The 22,607-nt window shown below is 42.3% G+C and overlaps 1 protein-coding gene across 2 annotated transcripts in view; it reads left to right on the plus strand.

Annotated features, from left to right (window-relative positions):
* The window catches only part of CENPF (centromere protein F), a 61,898-nt gene extending 55,598 nt beyond the window's left edge, over nt 1–6,300 (plus strand). For both annotated transcript variants that reach the window (XM_044942709.2, XM_044942710.2), the window contains exons 19-20: nt 825–1,003; nt 5,343–6,300. In XM_044942709.2, coding sequence (XP_044798644.2) covers nt 825–1,003; nt 5,343–5,546 — 383 coding nt within the window. In that variant the 3' untranslated portion in view covers nt 5,547–6,300. The remainder of the gene's footprint in view (nt 1–824; nt 1,004–5,342) is intronic.
* Nucleotides 6,301–22,607: the final 16,307 nt, after the last annotated feature.

The following is a 22,607-nucleotide window of genomic DNA, read 5'->3' on the forward strand; positions in this document are numbered from 1 at the left end:
GGGGGGAAAAAAGGAAGAAAGTTGTTTTTTTTTTTTTTGCCATAGATGGTTTGAAGGCACTATTCTGAGTAATTCTAACCCTTAGGAAATCTAATCTCCAAATAGTTAGCTTGCTTTTTTTCATTACTGTTTTTTATTTGTAGGTAAAGGGTTCAAAACAAAGCCAAAACACAGGCTCTTGTAGTTAATGTAGTTACTTTAAAGCTGTTCTGAGCCTGTGTGACATGCTTTCTTTTAGTGTCCTCGGGATTGCTGTTCTCCTCTTGGTCATCAGAAGTTGCGTCAGTTCCCTCTATGGGGGGAGATGATGCCGAGGGAGATCGCTCTTAGCAAGATCCAGACTCTCCTCCCATCCAGTCTTTCTACGTGAGAGTAGTCACTGCAAGTAGCTGTTGTGACTCCACATTTTCCCCCTTTCCACAAGAGCAGGCCTTTTCTTTTGCCTGTCTCTTTCCATTTTACCCGCCTTATTTTCCCCTCCAGTCCGTCTCACAGGGAGGCCTGCCGATTTGTTCTTAGTAGAAGCAGGAAGAACTTTTTTCTCTTTAATATTATTTCCGTCCCTACCTCCCTTTCCCCCATGTTGTTTCTTATTTTCTAATAAGAAAAAAAAAAACACCCCACCTGTTAGGGATTTACTGTTTGCTGCCTCCCAGGGTAATTATGAATAAAATGGGTCCGCTACCCACTGCGGCGGGGAGGAAGTGGTTTTGGAGTCACCCTTACCCTTGCTCACTCATGATGTCACTCGTGAGTAGCACTCCCACCGGGGAGGCTGATGGAATCGCAGCCAGCAGTGCTGACAATCAGTTTTGTGCCCTTAGAGTTTGCCGACATCCCAACCGGAAAGACCAGCCCCTACATCCTGCGGAGGACAACCATGGCAACCAGGACCAGCCCCCGCCTTGCTGCCCAGAAGTTAGCAGCATCCCCGCCAAGTCTCGACAAAGAAAATCTCACCGAGACCTCCAAACCAACAGCTGGTGGCAGCAGATCACAAAAGGTAAACTCCGTGAACATGTATCTACTGCGTGAAATCCAGGAAATGAGAGCGGCATCTGGGCAAGGCTTTGACACTGCACCGGCTGACTCAGGAGCTCTTCAAAGTCTGACCTTCTCCCCGTGGTATAAATAAGTCAGGAGTGAGGAGAGTAGCAAGCAGATGCGAGGACAGGTGTCGTGTTATCCTGCCGCACAGTCTCATCCTTGACCCAGCAGGCTGCTGATCAACAGTCTGATGGCAAACGGTGTTGTCAGAGCGGAGCTCCAAGGGTGTGTTAGCGAGTTTTGGGCAGAACCGTGGAAGGACGCAGCACAGGCAGTGGTCTTTGCTTGTTTACAGGCTCCCTCTCACCCCTCTGCCCCTGCCTGTGATTCTTAGTGTTTGTTACTCCTTGACTGTCTACAAAAAGCACATATTTCAGTTGATGTCTAAAGAAAGGGGCTCTGTTTGTGGATGTCTCTATTTTGATTGTTGAAGTGAGAAAGGGTTGGAATCTTAGGGGCCTCTCTGCACCTTGCAAACAGCCCAGTCAAGTTATTTAAAGCACAGAGTGTGTTTGTTTCATAGCCATACCAGCAGCTACCATTTATGTCTGCAAAGTACATGCATTTTAGGGAACTCAGTTTTATTTTATTTTATTGAACTCTTGTAAGTAGTTATTATAAAAGGATGAAGAAAATAAGACTCAATAAAGATTGAACCTACCTGGGGTTAACACCTCTCTCTCTCAGCTCCAGTCTTGCTCTTTTCCTATTGTTTCTCAGACTAGGGATCACAGGAATCTTGTTGGAAGTTTCTGGAATAGCTTACAGAATTTTTGTTTTTAATATTGTGATTGTACTTTGCTTATTGGTTGCTGCTGCTGCTAAGTCGCTTCAGTCATGTCTGACCCTGTGTGACCCCATAGACAGCAGCGCACCAGGCTCCCCCGTCCCTGGGATTCTCCACGCAAGAACACTGGAGTGGGTTGCCATTTCCTTCTCCAATGCATGAAAGTGAAAAGTGAAAGTGAAGTTGCTCAGTTGTGTCTGACCCTTCCAGACCCCATGGACTGCAGCCTACCAGGCTCCTCCATCCATGGGATTTTCCAGGCAAGAGTACTGGAGTGGGTTGCCAGTTCCTTCTCCATTGCTTATTGGTTAGAGTTTAAGTATTCAATCAGATTACCCTGACCCAGCCAACAAAACTTTGAAGGTGTAGTAACCCTTATTTGTATAATATAATACTTGTTAAGTGGGCAGGCGTGTTCCTCATTAGGATTTTAGATACCAAGTACAAAGACTTTGGCGAGTAGTTGCATCAAAGCAACATTTAAGCAAATGTTTGTTATGCTGATATATAAGAGCTCTAAAGATTAAGGAGTTTATATCTACAGTTGAGTTTTGTTCATAACTTATAATAAAGATTTTGTTAACTGGGGGCTGAGGAAGAAGGGTCTGAGATTTTCTTTCACTCATTAAAATGGGCCCATCTATGACTTACAGTTAGAAATATTCTGCTATTTTGTACGTATTTCTTTCCCTTCCCCATCAGTCCTCCCACCTCCAGCCCACTTTCTCTATTTTCCTTTCTCACTCACTCACGTTTGGAGTTAACTTTTAAATGTTGGGAACCGAAGAACACTGAAGTGTACTGGAGTAGGTCCGAACTCTCCAGGGACCGTAAGAACGGTTTCTTTTCCGTAAAGTAACTAGTGCCTTTAAAGAGTGAAGCTTCCAGACTTGACCAAAGCTGTTAACCACAGTCTAATTCCTGAAATGAAGTACTTGGCTCTTTCCAGTACCCCTTCTCTGATGTTGCTGATTATGTTAACAGCTTACTTGTGTCCTCATTTCTAATGCAGATACCTTCTAAATTAATGCAGCTGATAACGTCCTGAAGCAATTGCAACGATAGATGTTTACAGGTGTGTTAGGAAATCACCTCATAAGATTACCACAGGGGTCACTTTCCCTTCTTTTATGAGGAACTGATGGTAAAGCAGTTTTCATGTGGAGTTCGAACTTATTTTCTCAGAGCACTTTGCACGCTAGGGGGCCTGCTTTGCACACTGCTGTCGCATCTGCTGAGGACAGAGCAGTAACCATGGTTTCCTGCGGACTTGCGTGTGCAGGGGCTATAGGCTGCAGCAGGCACCAGTGGTTATGAATTGCTAAGCAATTTTGTGCACTTGTGCACATGAGTGGCGGGTGGTTCCTCTTGAAAGGAGGTTACAGGGGACTCGTGATTAGATGCAAGCCTTCAAAACCCAGCCTATTGATTTTTAATGTAATTCAACATTTTCTGAGTCACTTTATAAAATGCTTGCCTCATCTGCTGAGCATATTTCATCATTCAGTTTGGAAAAAGAGATAGCAAGTTATCCTTTCCTAAAGCGGTTGCTTAGAAACTTCAGATTATGAATCTTCGCCTGAAGTCACTGGCTGGATGTTGAGAGATTTCCTAGATCATTTAACAGAACTGTCAGTGACAGCTGACAAGTTCGAAGGGGAACATGGGTAAGATGCAGCATAGGTGAGGATCAGTCTCTGCTTTGTCTCTGGGAGTTAGCTCCAGACAACCGTCCACCAACTACGAGATGATTGTGAGGCATCACCACAGGGCCTGTCAGCAATTTAGTGGGGTCTTAACCATTTTTCCTACTTATGAGTGTCTTTTCCAATGAGCTGTTTGCATACCCGCTGTCTCCCCACTGTGGCTACAGACACGGTTTGTAAGACAGTTAGGGTATGGGTGCCCTTAATAGATTAAATACCTGGGAAGCCTGACCTCATCTAGTTATGGATAAGTCTGAGGCTAACTAACCAACAGGAGGATCAAATCCAAAGTTAAAACTCTGATTACCAACTACAGTTTCCTCAATTCAGAATCAAGAAATTGAGTCTGGAAGGGGAGGCCAAAGGGTGGACTTTGGCTATTCTGTTGGGTTTCAGAAGGAGTTTTACTAGCTCAGATTCTCTTTTCCCAGTGCGGTCTCTCTCCCTACCTCCTCTGTCTTTTAATGGAGCAATTAAAGGTTTGACTCTCCTGCAGCTCACGGGTTCAAGGGAAATGTCTGTCTTCTGTATTGCTTTCTACTTTAGAAAAAAAAAAAAAAGGAAAGAATAGAGTGCCAGTAAAACTCTTTGTTTTTTTCCTTCAAATTTCCATGGACAGTAATTTTCCATTAAGTCCTGATCCTTCAAGGCCCCTCCTTTTAAGTGTGCTGCACATCATCTGAGGTAGAGGCAACCTTTCCAGGGATCTGATCTGTTGGCCAGATTTACTATGTTTTCTGTAATGAAAAGTATTTAGCTGCCTTTTAAAACCACACACTTCCTATGGAAAGAATATACACGGGGAAATAATTTCCATTCTTTTCTTCTTCTGCTTCAGAAGGTGGTCCCGGGCGGGCGGCTGGGCAGGGGGTGGTCTGTCCCAGAGGTGCTTCTCAGGGCTTCTCAGTACCTCCTTGGTACTGAACACGTATCACCCTGGTTAAGGGTCCTTCCTCTTTCTCTTAAAGGTCTTCCTGCCTGAACCGCCTACTCTTGCCCTTTCACTTTGGTTGTGGCATTGTTCTGTATTTCATCTGTCCTGCTCTCTCTCTCTCCTGACCCCGTATTTTTTCTCACTACTATAGAAACCTCAGAAAATCTCAACCTTACCAGTGTTGCATTACCTGGTAATGCATTACCCTCTCATCTACTTCTTAAAGTCTCACATTTTTTGAGATCCCCTTTTCTCTTAAAAGTGGGACCCCCCTTTCTCTTAAAAGGCAGGACATTGGAAAGGGAACTTACTTTTTTTTTCTGGACTTTAAATGGAAGGAGAATGATTAAAATGTTATTATGTGAGGAAGAGGCTCTAGTAAATAAAGCTTCCACCTTATGAAACTGTTATGACTCACTGGAATACATTTATTTGAATGATAGAGGATCGAGTAAGATAAATGGAAGCTGGTTTGGGTTCTTACACAAATATTGAATGTTTGCCATTAGTTAAGCATATTCTGGGCACTGTGGATGCAGAGGTAAAGAGGACATAGTCTTTGCCCTCAGAGAGCTTACCTTCTGATCTGAGAAGGTCACAGTGGCCTTGGGAACGAGTGTCTGGTCATTAGAGATGTCAAGGAAAGCTTTTTAAGGTGGCTCATCAGAGGTGGTGTCTCACCCTTTTCTCTAGCTTCTCTGTTTAGCTGGGGGCCTGTTTTCAGGGTAGAAGAAATAGTCAAACTGTGTACAACTCCTAGAGGAAGAATTGAACTTCAAATGTGATGACCTAAATAAGTACTTTATTTTTCATGTTGTAGAAATGCGAATGTGATTTTAGACCTCTAACTGTCATACTTGTGTTGCAGGTCAAGGTTTCTCAACAGAGCCCAGTGGATTCAGGCACTGCCTTCCGAGATCCCACTGCCAGATCTCTCTCCATCAGTAATCTTCCTGAGAGAAGTCCGGCGGGCAGCCCCAGGGAGGGCCTGAGAGCCAAGCGAGGCCGCCACGCCCCCAGCCCAGAAGCCAGCCTGGAGTCCAAGGGCAGCGAGAACTGTAGGGTCCAGTAAAAGAGCCCGTGTGTGTCAGGACTCCTGGAAGGTGGCAGTTGTTGAACAGAAAGCAGTGTGACTGTGCGCTTGTCTTTATTCATCAGCAAGCACCGTTCCAGAGGGAAGAAAACTCCTTTTAAATAGAAATACATTGACTATTTAGATCTCCCCTGTAGAAAATTAGAAAAGTTTGGAAGCACTGATTACCTCTACATTGATATTCCTCTTCTGTAATGTAAAATAGTCCTGTATAAAGCATTTTGGCAATGTTACACTTAAATGGCAAGCACTATATTACAACTCCTGTTTTTATGTGGATTTTACACTAAAAAATGCAAGTAACATTTTCTTGCAAGGGACAGCTCCCAGGAAAATGTAAACTTTTGCTTTATGATATTTCTTTTGTATAATGTTAGACATGGAATAATTTTAGATCAAGAGTTTCTTTGAGTTGAGTAAAATGAAGGAAACCCTGTTACGTGTTTTTAAGGAAAACATGCACACAGATACGTGTGTGGGTGTGTTCCCCCTCCATGTGTTTTCTAAATCTTGGCTCACTTACATAAGCCGTTCGTGTGTGTGTGGTGTGGTGGGCGTCGTGTGTTGACCTTCGATTGGCCGGGCCACAGGCCCCTCAGAGGTGTCGTGCTTTGCGCTTTCTGTCACTGTGCTGTTTCTCGTCAAGGCCAGTTTGTTGTAGTGTTTTGGTAGGATTCTCATAAATGGTGATCTATAAAATATGGCGTTTTTTCTAATAAAAAATTCAATTCACCTTTGTTTTATGTACAAATGATTTCTAAATATAAATACATTATGAACTTTGGTACCATTTCTTGCTAACTTCAACAGCCTCTTATAAAAGTAAAAATGTTTTAACAAATGATACTACTACATTTAGAAAACACATTCAGTTATATTAAAAAGACATGGTTTGGAATGTGGGTCATGAAGATTATGTAGGCATATAACACGTCCAGCCAGTGCCTAGCACATTGTGTATTCTCATTAAATCTCATCAACAAGGCTACACGTATGTGGTATTTTCCAGCTCATTTATGGATGACAGAGTTTTGTAAATATGCAGGCATTCTGAGCCATATCAATTCCAAAAACTCTGGAACAAGTGCTTGTGTCCTCGAATCAGGGTAAAGAAGTTTTCCAGGACATGAACTTGTAAAATAATTTGCTGTTGACTTTCAGTTCAGATTTATGTATACACTTTGACAAATACTAACATTTATATTTTAAAATTGTCCTTAGCTAGGTGGCCTGTATTGCTGGGTAATGCTTCAATAATATGAAGCTGCTTAGTATTCATCTACTGAAAGTGATATCCTGGCTTTCCTCCTGTTTCTTCAGTTGCTCGGGGGTGTGGTCTGGTGCAATATCCTTATCATAAGTCATCCCAAGGCTGCCATGTGCTCAAGGGCATGGCCCAGAGGAGATATTACTAATACCAGGCCATCAACTTCATTGGCTGCCTGCAGTTATTGGAAGATTCCACTCAGTAGGTCTGGCTGGGTGGTTCCCTGGGTCCTTGAAAGCATCCTTTTTTTTTCTTTTCTATTAATTTTTTACTGGAGTATATTTGCTTTACAATGTAGTCTTCTTCTGTACAGTAAAATGAATCAGCTATGTATATACACATAATCCCTCCTTTTTGAATTTCCTTTCCATTTGGATCACTGCAGAGCACTGAGTAAGAGTTCCCTGAGCTATACAGTGTGTTTTCATTAGTTAATCTGTTTTATTCACAGTATCTATACTGTATATATGTCAGTCCCAGTCTCCCAGTTCCTCCCACCCCTCCCACCTTCCCACTTGGTATCTGTATATTCTCTATGTTTGTGTTTCTATTTTGACTTTGCAAATAAGATCATCTATACCATTTTTCTCGATTCCACATACATGTGTTAATATACGGTATTTATTTTTCTGACTTACTTCATTTTGTATGACACTATCTCCGTCCATCCATGTCTCTACAAATGACCCAATTTTGTTCCTTTTTGTGGCTGAGTAATATTCCATTGTATGAAAGCATCTTGATCTTTTCCCAGGTGGACCTTGTTACAGGTAATACTCAGCATGTCTTCCATTTATATAATTGTGGAGAATTGTTCACAGTCTTGTAAATAGACAGTCAAGACATTAAATATTTTTTTCCTTAAGCTAACAATACTTGTTACACTATGAGCTGAGTTGCATATAGGTGGTGGTTTAGTTGTTGTATCTGACTGTGTGCGACCCCGTGGACTGTAGCCTGCCATAATCCTCTGTCCATGTGATTTGCAGGCAAGAATACTGGTGTGAGTTGCCATTCCCATCTCATTGCATAGAGCATGAAATCTTTATGTACTAGTCCTAACCCTGAAGTACCTGATAAGCCAGTTGAGTCTCAAATAAGATCCGGTTGACAAATCGTAGAGGAAAATAGACCAGGTCCAGAGATCTAGGTATTTGATTCTCATTTGTACAATGACAGGCTCGATTGAGATGATTATTTTCATCTTGAATATTCTGTAGGAACTGAGATGGCCCTTTGTATTATTGAGAGTTATCAGGAGTCCAAAGGGACTGCATCTTCAATAAAAAGGAATAAAAACCAACGTTGGAATTGTAGCCCAAGTTTCTAAGAGTAACCCCTCAAGTCTGTATACATATTAATTTTCTCCAAGATTTGTGATTTTTCTCATTCGATTCCAATCTATTTCTTTTGTTGGAACTATCAAATTTAGATTTGTTTGAACCTGGAAAGTAGTCAGTATACTTCTTCCCAGGGGCTCCTAACTCTAGAAGGGGTGATCCGTTTCCCTTGCTAACTGTTTTTGGTTGTAAAGACTTCTACTACTCATAGGATGGCTCAGAACATTGGTCTTAGAATTTCCAAGTTAGCTTTCCCAAAGCCATTCAGTCTAGGGCAAGATGTCATGAAAATAATTTAAGTGGGAATAAACTATGACCAATTTTTTTTTTAAACAAGGATTTAGTATTTATTTAGGCTATGCTGGGTCTTTGTTGCTGTGTGGGCTTTTCTCTAGTTGTGGCGAGAGGGGCTACTCTCCTTGTGTGCAGGCTTCTCTCTGCTGTGACTTCTGTCGTGGAGCACGGACTCTAGGGCATGTGGGCTCAGTAGTTGTGGTTCCCGGGCTCTAGAGCACAGACTCAGTAGTTATGGTACACGGGCTTAGCTGCTCTGCAGCATGTGGAATCTTCTGGATCAGGAACCAAACCTGTGTCTCTTGCTTTGGCAGGCAGACTCGTCACCACTGAGCCACCAGGGAAGTCCTTTTTTAAGTCAGAGGTTTATTATACCACAATCAGGAGTTGAACTAATTATTGGCATGTATTTTATTTCCCTTTTGTAGTTGACAAAGTGGATACAAGTGTTTCTTCAGCAGGACATGGGAATCGGTAGCTGCAAATTAATTGACGATTGAGGATAGTTGAGCTGTATTTTTTGTCCTACTTCTATGCACATAAGCTGCCTTCCCTTTAGAGAAATGGGCTTTACTGACCAGAGGGAACACTGAGGGGATAGAACTTGGGGAGCTTCAGAAGAACCAGGTCATTCTAATGAGAAAAGCCTGAGGACCTGAAACTAGCGTCCTACCTCCGGGTAGAGCTGGGTATCTAAGGGCACTATTCACCTGAGCTATGGCTCAGCTACTTAAAACACTGTGTGGAAAGTTGTATTAATTTCACAAAGTGTTTTCACATGTTTGCTCAGACCTTATACCTTCCCGAGGTAGGCATTAGGGTCTCCATTTCATAGGCTAAGATTAAGTAAGAGACACAGAGCTTCTGACTCACATCTGGAGAGAGCTTGTTAAGAATAATAATAATAACAACAATGGATCTCACAACAAGCTTGCAAAATGGGGATTATCCTCCTTGGATAAAAGATGACAGGGGCTCAGAGAGTTGAAGTATTTCAAACTTGGTTTTGTGAGCCGAGAGGCCACTCTCTTGTTTATACTGTGCCTCTCTGGGAGCAGGCTGTTCCAGAATAATTCTGATAGCACAGATATTCCTGTGATAGAAGTAGCTTTTCCATTTTGTGCAATGCCTGTCCTTCAGTCTAGGATGATGGCATCTGGCTTGTGTTACCTTCTGTTGAATTTTCAAAACCTTAAAATGAGACTAGCTATAAATTTCAACTTGTAAAACTTATAACTACTAACACAATGCATGCATGTGTGCATGTTAAGTCACTTCAGTCATGTCGGACTCTTTGAGACACAATGGACTGTAGCCCGCCAGTCTCCTCTTGTCCGTGGGGACTCTCCAGGCAAGAATACTGGAGTGAGCTGCCATGCCCTCCTCCAGGGGATCTTCCTGTCCCAGGGAGGGAATCCACAACTCTTATGTCTCCTGCATTAGCAGGCAGGTTCTTTACCTCTAGTGTCAGCTGGGAAGCCCCAACTCAATGCATAAGCACTGTTTAAAATGCATGTTTAATATAATGTAGACATTAAAAGTCAAGTGTCAGAATGCCTGGGCTCCCCATGTGACCTTGGGCCAAGTTTGACCTTCACTGTGCCTGAGTTTCCTCTGGTAAAATTGGGGATAGTAATAAAGCCTGAAAATTCCAGAAAAACATCTGCCTCATTGACTACACCAAAGCCTTTGACTGTGTGGATCCCAACAAACCGAAAAATTCTTAAAGAGATGGGGAATACCAGACTACCTGCCTCCTGAGAAATCTGTGTGCAGGTCAAGAAGCAACAGTTAGAACTGGACATGGAACAACAGACTGATTCCAAACTGAGAAAGGAGTACATCAAGGCTGTATATTGTCACCCTACTTATTTAACCTATACACACAGTATATCAGGGGAATGCCGGGCTGGATGAAGCCCAAGCTGGAATCAAGATTGCCGGGAGAAATACCCAATAACATTGGATATGCAGACACCACTACCCTTACGACAGAAAGAGAAGAAGAACTAAAGAGCCTCTTGATGAAGGAGAAAGACGAGAGTGAAAAAGTTAGCTTAAAACTCAACATTCAAAAAATGAAGATCATGGCATCTGGTCCCATAACTTCATGGCAAATAGATGGGGAAACAATGGAAACAGTGACAGACTTTACTTTCTTGGGCTTCAAAATCACTGCAGATGGTGACTTCTTCCATGAAATTAAAAGATGCTTGCTCCTTGGAAGAAAAGCTATGACAAACCTAGACAGCACATTAAAGAGAGATAAAAGAGATATTACTTTGCCAACAAAGGTCCATCTAGTCAAAGCTGTGGTTTTTCCAGTAATTATCATGTATGGATGTGAGAGTTGGACCATAAAGAAGGCTGAGTGGTGAGGAACTTTTGAACTGTGGTGTTGGAGAAGACTCTTGAGAGTCCCCTGGACTGCCAGGAGATCAAACCGGTCAATCCTAAAGGAAATCAGTTCTGACTATTCATTGGAGGGACTGATGCTGAAGCTCCAATACTTTGGCTACCTGATGCGAAGAACTGACTCCTTTGAAAAGACACTGATGCTGGGAAAAACTGAAGGCAGGAGGAGAAGGGGACGACAGAGGATGAGATGGTAGGATGGCATCACCAACTTGATGGATGTGAGTTTGAGCAAGTTCTAGGGGTTGGTGATGTACAGGGAAGCCTGGCGTGTGGCAATCCAAGAGGTTGCAAAGAGTCTGATATGACTGAGCGACCGAACTGAATAAAACCTGGTGTGCTGCAGTCCATGGGATCGCAAAGAGTTGGACATGACTTAGTGGCTAGACAACAACAACAATACTTCCTGATGCTGTCATGATAATTAAATTCATTGCTTATTATTTACTTATACAAATGATTTTACACTTAATAAATTGTTGGTTATTCTGTAGATGAGCTTCCTGGCGGCTCAGTGGTAAAGAATCCGCCTACCAATGCAGGACACCCAGGTTCGATCCCTGGGTTGGGAACATCCCCTGGAGAACAAAGTGGCAAACCACTCTGGTGTTTTTGCCTGGGAAATCCCATGGACAGAGGGACCTGGTAGGCTACAGTCAATGGGGTTGCAAAAGATTTGGACACTACTTAACAATCAAACAATTCTATATACTGATAATTACACAGGTGATTTAAAATTTTCAGTTTACAATTGTTAGATAAATCTGTTCATCCAACACTACACATTAATTTCAGATGAAGTTCTGTCCTACAAAATTCTCACCATTCTCAAAACCACTAATGCTTGTTTTGCAAATGCGTTTAATCACTGCAGACTTGTTCATATTGTTGAATTACTGATCTTGCAAATGTACTGTCCACTGGTTTTGGTTTTTCTTTGGCTCATTAAAAATACTCAAAGAAAACAGTTGCTGCAATTTTAATTACAAATGAGTTGTGTCGCTGACATTCATATAAATTGACCATTTGGAACTCAAAATACATTTCCTTACAGAAACAACATTACGAATTGTGCTTAATTCAAGCTTAGAAAGTCAACTGAGCTCACACATAATAAATTAAAAATGAGAAATACTTTTGTTTCAACTATCAGCACCTCTACTCATAGCATTGTTTTACTGGAAAAAAAATGTATTTTAAGCTTTGGGTTACAGAAACTCATTTTTCTACACCTCAATTCTTTTTCTAGCATGTCCCACTCTTCCCCGTGTGTAGTGTTGGACAGAATTTTCTGTGGTTTCTGAAGAGAAATAGGTGTGCAGATTCTTGTCTGCCACATTTCTAGCAGCAGTCTTTCCTGGTATGAAAGCCAAAGGGACTGCTTTTGTGTTGATTCTGATGCTGCAGCAAGGTCGTCCTCTGTGATGTGTATTTATGTATGTAAATGTTCTACTGATGTTTTAGAAAACCACAAGGAAACACACATATCCCCAAATTTAACACATTTTTGTTGACTTGCAGATTGAATTCCAGCACACAAAATTCCCACCAGCCCTCATCCCCTCAAAACAAAGACTGTAGGAGATGAATAAGATGACTGTCCTTTGTTATTCCTCTCCTCTAGGACACCTTGAAGGTGATCAGAGGGTAATGTTTATATGTATACAAATAACCATACTTGTCAAGTGGAATCCTTGCAGTTTCAAATGCTTTATCTCATTTGATACTTAATAATTTTGTGAAAAGTGTTAGTCACTCAGTCGTGCCTGACTCTTTGTGACCCCATGGACTGTAGCCTGCCAGGCTCCTTTGTCCATGAAATTCTCCAGGCAAGAATACTAGAGTGGGTAGCCATTCCTTTCTCCAGGGGATCTTCCCAACCAAAGGACTGAATCGAGGTCTCCTACATTGCAGGCAGATTCTTTACTGTCTGAGCCACCAGGGAAGCCCAAGAATACTGGAGTGGGCCCTATTTTGGTACTCAAGAAGACACCCTCCAAAATAGCCAAAAATGTTACCAAGTTTGTAGCAAAACAAAACAGGTTCTAGACTGATCTCCAGTCCAAAGCTCCTCATATATTACCATATACCCTCTAGTAGAGAGTAAAGGAGACTGAGAAGTCAAACAGCATCCCGATGAGTTCTTTTTAAGGATCCTATTCTGAACCCAATGGTGGGGGAGTTCTTTTTTGGGGGCTCAGGACAGCTCCACACCTAGGGAAAATGTGCTGTATTTAACTTTACTTAACGCTTTAGTCAAGAGAAGGCAATGGCACCCCACTCCAGTACTCTTGCCTGGAAAATCCCATTGACGGAGGAGCCTGGTGGGCTGCAGTCCATGGGGTCACTAAGAGTCAGATACGACTGAGTGACTTCACTTTAACTTTTCACTTTCATGCATTGGAGAAGGAAATGGCAACCCACTCCAGTATTCTTGCCTGGAGAATCCCAGGGACGGGGGAGCCTGGTGGGCTGCTGTCTATGGGGTCACACAGAGTCAGGCACGACTGAAGTGACTTAGCAGCAGTAGCAGCAGCAACACTTTAGTCAGGAATGGTTTCTAGTAAAAGTTACACTCTTGTAATCATAGGGAATTTCAATTTTTCCCACTTCAAAATTTCCTCCAATGCTGCTTTTGCAAGGAGGTAGGAAAATGGCAGCTTTCCACAGTTACATGCTTTTTAGGGAAATATTGGGAAATTTCTGAGTTTTAAATGTGAGCTGATTCTCTGGGTGTTGAAATCGAAGCTGTGTTTTCTAACCGTGTGTACTGGCTGAGAGCCCTTGCCTTCTTGCTAGCTCTTGGGCTGTCCATTGTCCTGGTTGCCACCTGCCTGTTGTTTTAATGGTCATCTTCTTGGATGTGGGCCAGCAGAGGGTCATGAGCGTGCCCTGTGTCCACCAACAATGCTTTGTCTCTATGCTATTTATGGGCAGCCCACAACTTATGCATTCACAGCAGGCTGGTGGTCATTTTCTTCCAAATCATAGACCTGTGGAGAAGGAAAGAAGTGCTACTGCTGATTTGTAAACTGGTGTAGTGAGTATGGAGTCTTATTTTTCTTTGGAAACAGCCATGACTTGGAGCAGGTAAGTGAGCTACACCTTGGCTCACTTAGGTTCTTTCAGAGGTTAGGTATTCAACCTATGAGACAAGTTGAAATGCCAGATATTCATGGGCTTGCATATAACAGATTTTAATGGCAGAGCAAATAAATGGAAGATACCCATCATTCCTAGAAGTTAAAAGTTCTTATTGAGAAGATTTACTGAAGATTCCACTTACCAATCTGCTGTTATAAAAACCAGAAGCCCAAATTAGCATTCTAAATCTTGTTCCAACATGTATAACAAAATTAGAATTTTTTCCTCCTTGAAGTTGTTATAAACTCATTGAGAATATATTGGTTTGCAGAGTTTCACACTGATCTTCCAAACATATTTGGAATGTTGTAGTCAATGAAGGTTGTAGTCAATGAAGAATTATTAATATTTTTAAAGCAAATTTAGTCAGTTAAAAATAAAATTATCCCCAGACAGAAAATTTTCATTGCTGTGGTAGAGATGGTTGATCGCCTACTCAACTGTCACTTCCACTTTCTTTCTTGCCAATGGAACCTGCTTTTGTTCAGATGCTGGGCAGCATTTGCTCAGAAAATATGGTCCCATCCCTAGGAAAGGAATGAAATTAGCATAAGCCAATTATGGTCATTCCAGTTTCTTTTGCCAGAGATTGGTTATGATGACCACTCTATAGTCACTGATTCTGAGACCAGAAATAAAGCATTTCCAAAACACAGATGCCAGATCACAAAAGTGAGTCATTGACAACTATGTCAAGCCTCTGAACCAATCTTGGATTTCTCATCATGTCAGAAAATAAGCTATTATATTTTAAAGTAACTTTCAGGAGGAAATTCTGTTACTCTGCCCACAAGCTTCCTGATATAATTGCAAAGCCTGTTTTCTGATTTTTGTTAGCCAGTTCCTGCACTCTTCACTCTTTGTCTATTGTCTGCTATCTGAGCAAGAGAGCCCTTTGAAGCTCATATGCCCAACAATCCTACTTTCTCCAGGTCTGTCATGAATAGCATTTCTGCCTGGATTGGCACAGGGTACCCATCTGAAACCTAAATTACACCGGGGAGGACATAAAGAAAGTACATCATTTCCTAATGCTTTTTCTTTTCTTTTCGGCTGTGCTGGGTCCTAGCGTGTGTGGGCTCTCCCTTGTGGGACATGGGCTTCTCCTGTTGGGGCGCATGGGCTCCAGAGCACGAGGGCTCGGTAGTTGAGGCGCATGGTGGCTTCTCTACTAGCAGCACTCAGGTTTAGTTGTCCCATAGCATGGGGGATCTTAGTTCCCTGACCGGAGATTAAACCCTTGTCCCCTGCATTGGAAGGTAGATTCTCAACCACTGGTTCACCAGGGAAGTCTCCCCAGTGCCTCTTAATGCTCATCTTGAAAGTCATTCATTACTCTGACTATTGGGATTTCCCTCAATATCAGGTATTTATAATAGCTACAAAGTCCAAAAATCAAATGCCCTTTGGGGGCATCCATAACTTCTATTATGATAGTATGGTTTAATTATCTAGGTCTCCTTTATCACTTTGAAGACGAAGACATTGAGATCCTGAATAACAAATTGCTTTCTCTACATCCCACACTTTGTTCTGAAACCTGCATTCCAGCTCCTCACAATGGTGCTTTAAAAAATATAAAGCATGTGACCAATGTGAATAATATTTTCTAGAAATGACCATTTGCAGCCCTCAAAGCAGTAGCAACTATGAACCACACCCAGAAAATTGGATCTTGAGCTCTACGTGGGTCGAATATCCCTTCGTTCTGTTCTGGCCTTACAGACAGGGGATTTCACTAGGAAAACTGGTAAGGAAGCCATGATTAGGATGCCATCTGCAGAGAGATGTATGAATGTGCACGTTAATGGAATCACCGTGGGGACAGACACACAGAGAATGAACATTCAGTGTTTCTGGTGACAGAATCACAGAAGCTTTCCACCTCCTTCATCAGGCTTTCCCCCAAGCCCACGCCTCTGTGTGCTCAAGGGCTCCTTTCTTAGGAGCTCTCAAACATGGCCGTGTGTGTCTTTTACACAAATAGGGCTTTACATTAAACAAACAAACAAAAAATTCTCACATAGAATTTGTCAGAATTTTAAGAACTTCTCCTTTTCCCAGACTCCTTCTCTTCATATGTACAACCTATATCCTCAACTTTGATTCAATTTGTGAAAACAAGAACCAAATTAGAGTATGAATATCAACCTTTCCAAATCATTCCCAGGTATTCCCTTGAAGTAACAGTGGGCGAGAGCTCTACTATATTGCTCTGAGGAGAATTAATCACTTAACAGACTGAGTGTTTAGAGAGAAATTTAATAGTGAGGTTAGTTAGAGGGTTACACCCACTGAAGATCAAGTAGAAATACAAATGAAGAATCCATGGTGGTCATTGCAAAAGCAAAATATATTTTATTTTGTGTATTTATTTTTATTTATTTATTCTTGTGGCCACACCATGTGGTAGTTCCCTGAGTAGGGATTGAATCTCTGCTCCTTGCACTGGGCGTGCCACACTGCGCCACCAGAGAAATCATGAAAATATATTTTCAGTCAATATCAAAAATGACAGAATTTTGAAAATAGACAGAAATATTGTCTATAAACTCACCCTAATTCAAAAATTATTTTGAACAGAAACAGAAATATAAAGAAAACTCTTTTTCCTCATGTAACTTTTCATGACACACCAACAGAGAAGAGTTACTAACCACACACTCGTCTTAGCTAGAGAGTTACCCACTAAGGTTTCCTCTCAAATCTGTTCTTAACTGTTATGTATTTTTTAAGTTCAAAAAGATAAAAAAAAGTCTTTTTTGTTTTCTGGTCTCACATATTAAATTTCCACTTTAACTATGTTAAAGACTATGTTAGAGTTATCTAACTATGTTAGGGACTATGTTTCTAGTCATTGAAGTAAATGAGCCCTGGGATTGAAGGTTGGTTGACTTAGATACCGTGACCAGCTCACAGGAACTGGTAATAAATGTACTACTGGTGGTGATGATCAGGAAATGCGGAAAGATGGACAGTGAAGGAAGGAAGAAAGGTGTGAAGGAGGAACACTGAGCAGATGGGGAGGGACAAGCATGGGAAAGGAATGCAGGCTGGGGTCAGAACATGCCCAGAGAGCACTGGAGACTTTCACAGTTACAGTTCAAGAACTGGAAGTTCAGTTGCATGAGAGGACTGCTAATTGTTGGCTGGGCAGACCTTGGACCCCCATCTCACAGCTATTACCTGCCAACACCCATTTTACAACTGTGAACTCATGGAAGCCACTCCAAGGCTCTATCCAGTGTTTAAAGTCTTCCTTCTGCACATACACACTTACTTTTCAGGCATAGTCAAAAAGCCTTTGCTTATTTAAAGAAGTTAGTATAGAGTTAAAGTCAGGTTATTCCAATTCCAACTCTGATTTAACTAATAGTTGTAGCTTCCACCCTCACATTTCTGACCAGTGATGCTCTCCTGTATTGACTTGGAATGGTTTGCAGTCCTGTACCCTAGACTCAGATGGTAAGGAGTCTGCCTGCAATGCAGGAGACCTGGGTTTGATCCCTGGGTCAGGAAGATTCCCTGCAGAAGAAAATGGTAACCCACTCCAGTATTCTTGCCTAGAGAATTCCATGGACAGATGAGCCTGGTAGGCTACAGTCCGTGGGGTTGCAATGAGTTGGACACGACTGAGTGACTTTCACCTTCATCACTCTAGTACAATTCTGAGAACTGGATTAGAAGTTTCAAGCCTTATATAACTTTGCAGATATAGTAAAACCTAATGTATCCATTCTTCATTAATTTGGCACTCATGAAAATGTCTTACATACTCTAGGTTGAGATTTGTCTGCACTATCTGGGAAGAACAGGTTTTCCAAATGGATTCAATTTACAACATTCCCAACACTCACCAGCCTCATTAACCTCCCTGAGTGACCCTGCACCTGCAAGGCCTTTCCTTCAGGTAGTTTTATTTTAATAATTTTCACCTCTTCCCTTTGTTCCTTTCATCTTAGGAATAATTACTGCTTACTGCACTGGCAATCTCTGTAAATCCTTTGTGCTCTTTTGTTTGCTTTTTCAGTTCTGCAATATCTAATTAACAATTCTGTATTAAATTCATTCTGTTTAAATAGTTGGTGTCATTTCTGCATCCTGGTTGGACCCTGGGTGACAGACCACACAGGTTCTCTTGTGTATATGGAGGTAATGGAAATATTTAAAATTCTCTGTTTTCCACCTTTTAAAATTTTCACCAAATGTGTCTGAATTAGTGACATGTTCTAGAAATCCTGTTTTACCTTCTGCAACAATCTATTTACCAGGCTTGATTCTAGTATCTCAAAATCAAAAAAAAGAAAAAAAAAAGTCCACCAATCTCCATTTCCAGCAGATGAGAGTTGATATGGTTCTGTGTCTCCTTGCCTCCTCACATCCCAGGAAGAGGGGATGAGTTGGAATGGGAGTATCCAAGTCACTTCCACTCTTGTGACACCTTCCAAATCACAGGAGGGGGCAATGCAGGACATTATGATAATCATCTCCCCCAAGAAGCAGTGATCCTGGGTCTTTCTTGTTCTTGGCAGGGAAGGAGAAGCCCCAGTGGGAGCAACAGAATCAATTTAAATATTCCTTTCAACATTGCTCAGCATGAGTGCAGATGGGCTTTAGGGACAGAGGCTTTGGCTTGAAGTTGGCTATTCTGAGGTCAGAGCAAAGTTTCTCCCTTGAGAACTTTTGTGCTGAGAGCAGTGCTCTTGTGTGCCATTACTGATTTGCTAACTTCTCTGCTTCTCAGGTTTTTTATTGTTGCTATTATGGAATGGTATCTTTTGCAGGGCAGAAGTTTTTAACTTCAGCGAAGTCTAATTTAACAATTCTTTGTTTCATGGGACATGTTTATGATGTTGCACCTAAAAAGTTATCACCAAATCCTATACTTTCTTCTAGAAGTTTTATAGTGTTCCACTTTATCTTTAGGTCTGTGATCCATTCTGAGTTAATTTTGGGGAAGGGTGTAAGGTGTTCAGATTTTGATTTTTATCCATATGAACAGCCAGTTGTTCCAGCAGCATTTGCTGCAAAGACTATCTCTTCTATATTGCATTACCTTTGTTCCTTTTTCAAGGATAAGTTGACTGTATTCGTGTGGGTCAATACTGAGCTCTATATTCTGATCCAGGTTCATTCAATTTTCAGAAAATGTTTATTAAGCAATTAATAAGTAAAGTTAAGAGATTCTGCTTAGGTACAAAGGGGAAAGACAAAACCACTGTTTTCAGCAGCTCTCAGTCCTGATAAATGCACCGTTCACAGAACAGCTTGGTAAATGATACAGTGGAACTATACACAGCGTACTTAGAGTTCCCAGAACATACAAAGCATACAACCATTTCTTCTCACGAAATTAAAAATTTCTTTCACGCTTGCTCCTTGGAAGAAAAGCTATGACCAACCTAGACAGCATATTAAAAAGCAGAGACATTACTTTGCCTACAAAGGTCTGAATAGTCAAAGTTATGGTTTTTCCAGTAGTCATGTACAGATGTGAGAGTTGGATCATAAGGAGGGCTGAGCGTCGAAGAATTGATGCTTTCAAACTGTGGTGCTGGAGAAGACTCTTGAGAGTTCCTTGGGCAGCAAGGAAATCAAACCAGTTAATCCTAAAGGAAATCAACTCTGAATATTCATTGGAAGGACTGATGCTGAAGCTAAAGCTCCAATACTTTGGCCACCTGATGCAAAGAGCCCACTCACTGGAAAAGACCTTGATGCTGGGGAAAATTGAGGGCATGAAAAGAAGGGGGCAACAGAGGATGGAGTGGTTGGATGGCATCAATGACTCAATGGACATAGTTTGAGCAAGCTCTGGGAGATAGTGAAGGACAGGGAAGCCTTGCATGCTGCAGTCCGTGGGGTTGCCGAGTCGGACATGACTGAGTGACTGAACAAAAACAAATTTCTTCCCACCTCTATCATGACTATTTCCATTTGGGTCCCTGATACTATTATTTTTCACCTTGATTTTTTAAGTTGCTTTATAAAGTTCTCTGGTAATGTCCTTGCCTTTCTATTAAAAGAAAGTAGAATTATGTCATTGTTCTGCTAAAAGTCCCCAATGAGCTCCCTTCTACCTTGCAGTAAATGTCCTCTCCATGGCCTTCGTGAGCAGGATCCCATTGTGCTCTGGCCCTCATCTCCTAGTCTCACCCTCTTGTTCTGGTCTGGCCTCTCTGACTGTTAAAGTGCCAGGTGCTCTTGTTTCAGTATTGGCATTTGCTATGCTCATGGCACCCCACTCTAGCACTCTTGCCTGGAAGGTCCCATGGGCGGAGGAGCCTGGTAAGCTGCAGTCCATGGGGTCGCTAGGAGTCAGACACGATTGAGTGACTTCACTTTAACTTTTCACTTTCATGCATTGGAGAAGGAAATGGCAACCCACTCCAGTGTTCTTGCCTGGAGAATCCCAGGGACGGGGGAGCCTGGTGGGCTGCCGTCTATGGGGTCGCACAGAGTCGGACATGACTGAAGTGACTTAGCAGTAGCAGCATGCTCCCTGCTGGGGAAAATCTTGCCAAATATCCAGACGCCTCTCTCCCTCCAATTCCAGTCTATGCTATCATTGTCTATTACCTGCTTAATATTTTAGATCTTCTTTTTCAAAAAAGTAATCTATGTCTCCCGAATAAATTCCATGAAATTAGGGAATTTTATCTCTCCTTCTCTCCCTTCATTCTCTTCTCTCCATTTTGGTGCCTCAAATAATGCTTATAATATAATATGAACTCATAACATATTTGTGGAATGAGGGAGTAAAAGCAAGAAAGAGAAATAGGGACACTTTGGGGTAATCCCAGTAAACTATCGGCTTCTCAAGGAAAGAAGAGCTTATGCGTGCATCCATGCTCAGTCATGTCTGACTGTTTTGATCCTAAGGACTGTAGCCCACCAGGTTCCTCTGTCCATGGGATTTTCCCGGCAAGAATACTGGAGTAGGTTGCCCTGCCCTCCTCCATGCGATCTTCATGATCCAGGGATTGAACCTGTGTCTCCTGCACTACAGGCAGATTCTTTACCTGCTGAGCCATCAGCTGCTGCTGCTAAGTCACTTAAGTCGTGTCTGACTCTGTGTGACCCCATTGATGGCAGCCCACCAGGCTCCCCCATCCCTGGGATTCTCCAGGCAAGAATACTGGAGTGGGTTGCCATTTCCTTCTCCAATGCATGAAAGTGAAAAGTTAAAGTGAAGTCACTCAGTCGTGTCTGACTCTTCGTGACCCCATGGACCACAGCCTACCAGGCTCCTCCGCCTATGGGATTTTCCAGGCAAGAGTATTGGAGTGGGGTGCCATTGCCTTCTCCGGCTGAGCCATCAGAGGTGCCCCTAGAAGCTTATAAAAGCCATGAGTGATTCTTAGTGTTTGAGCATGAAATAAATGCTGACGAAATGAGGAATAACATATTCAAATACCCATTTACAGTTGAGAACACTGAGGTACAAAACTCTAGATGATTTCTTAAGATCTTGTACCCTTGTAGAGACAGAAAAAGCATTTGAGACTACAGGGATATTTTTTTCTTTTCATTGCAACATTTTAAGACTATAATCTCTAAATAAGATGAACTAATTGAGTCAAGGGAATTAATTAGAAGCCAGGAGAGGACTTCATGGGTTAGAATCTTTCTCAGTAGGATTTTGAAGGAAGTGAGCCTCAATTAAAAGGTAAGAAAAAAGAGGTCTCTCCCTTCCAAATTCCCTGTCTTGGCTGAGAAGTCTGCCACTGCAGGAGTGTGTGTGCACCAGGAGGTCCTGACAGCAGCCTTGACAAGTGTCCGTGGTGACTTTGCTTGCCAATTAACAGAGCTAGGAAGGTATCACAAGGAGTCAAACACGACCGAGTGACTAAGTCTCTCTCACACACACACATGACGGTATAGGCTGAAAATGGATTTATCACAAAGAGTTGGACATGAGGACATGACTGAGTGACTAAGTCACACACACACACACACACACACACACACACACACATATGGGCTGAAAACGGAGCTAGCATCACACACACAAACACACACTTATGGGCTGAAAATGGAATTAGCAACACACACACACGTATGGGCTGAAAACGGAGTTAGCAAGACACACAGACACATGCATACATGCATGCACACACACACACACACACACACACACGGGCTGAGTTAGCATCCTGTAAGGTCCTCTTCCATTTGCATGAAAAAGCAAACGCTAGAAGATTAGGAACACCTGAGGAACCTAAGATGCAGAAGCAATTTTCTCAAACATGGGCTCTTCTCAGGGAATACCAGAGATGACCCAGAGAAAGCTACCTTTCTCAGGGTCCTTCTCACAGGGTCTGTCCTGACCCATGCTGAAGATGCCTGTCCCAGCTCAGCTCTTTGGGGAAAACGTGGGAAAAGGGTGAGATGTAGCTGACTCTGCTCTCAGCGCTCTCCAGGGCAGAGGTGTGTTCTGTAGGGTGGTGGGAAGGGTCTGCATTAAGACCTCCTTCAGTTCGGTTCAAGAGCAAGTGGCCCCGGCACTTCTGGGACAACATCACAGATGCTGTCATCGGTGCTGGTGCGGGCAAACAGGCATGGTTGTGTCTGATCTCT

The sequence above is a fragment of the Bubalus bubalis genome, chromosome 5 (genome assembly GCF_019923935.1).
Source record: "Bubalus bubalis isolate 160015118507 breed Murrah chromosome 5, NDDB_SH_1, whole genome shotgun sequence".
NCBI classification, from domain to species: Eukaryota; Metazoa; Chordata; class Mammalia; order Artiodactyla; family Bovidae; genus Bubalus; species Bubalus bubalis.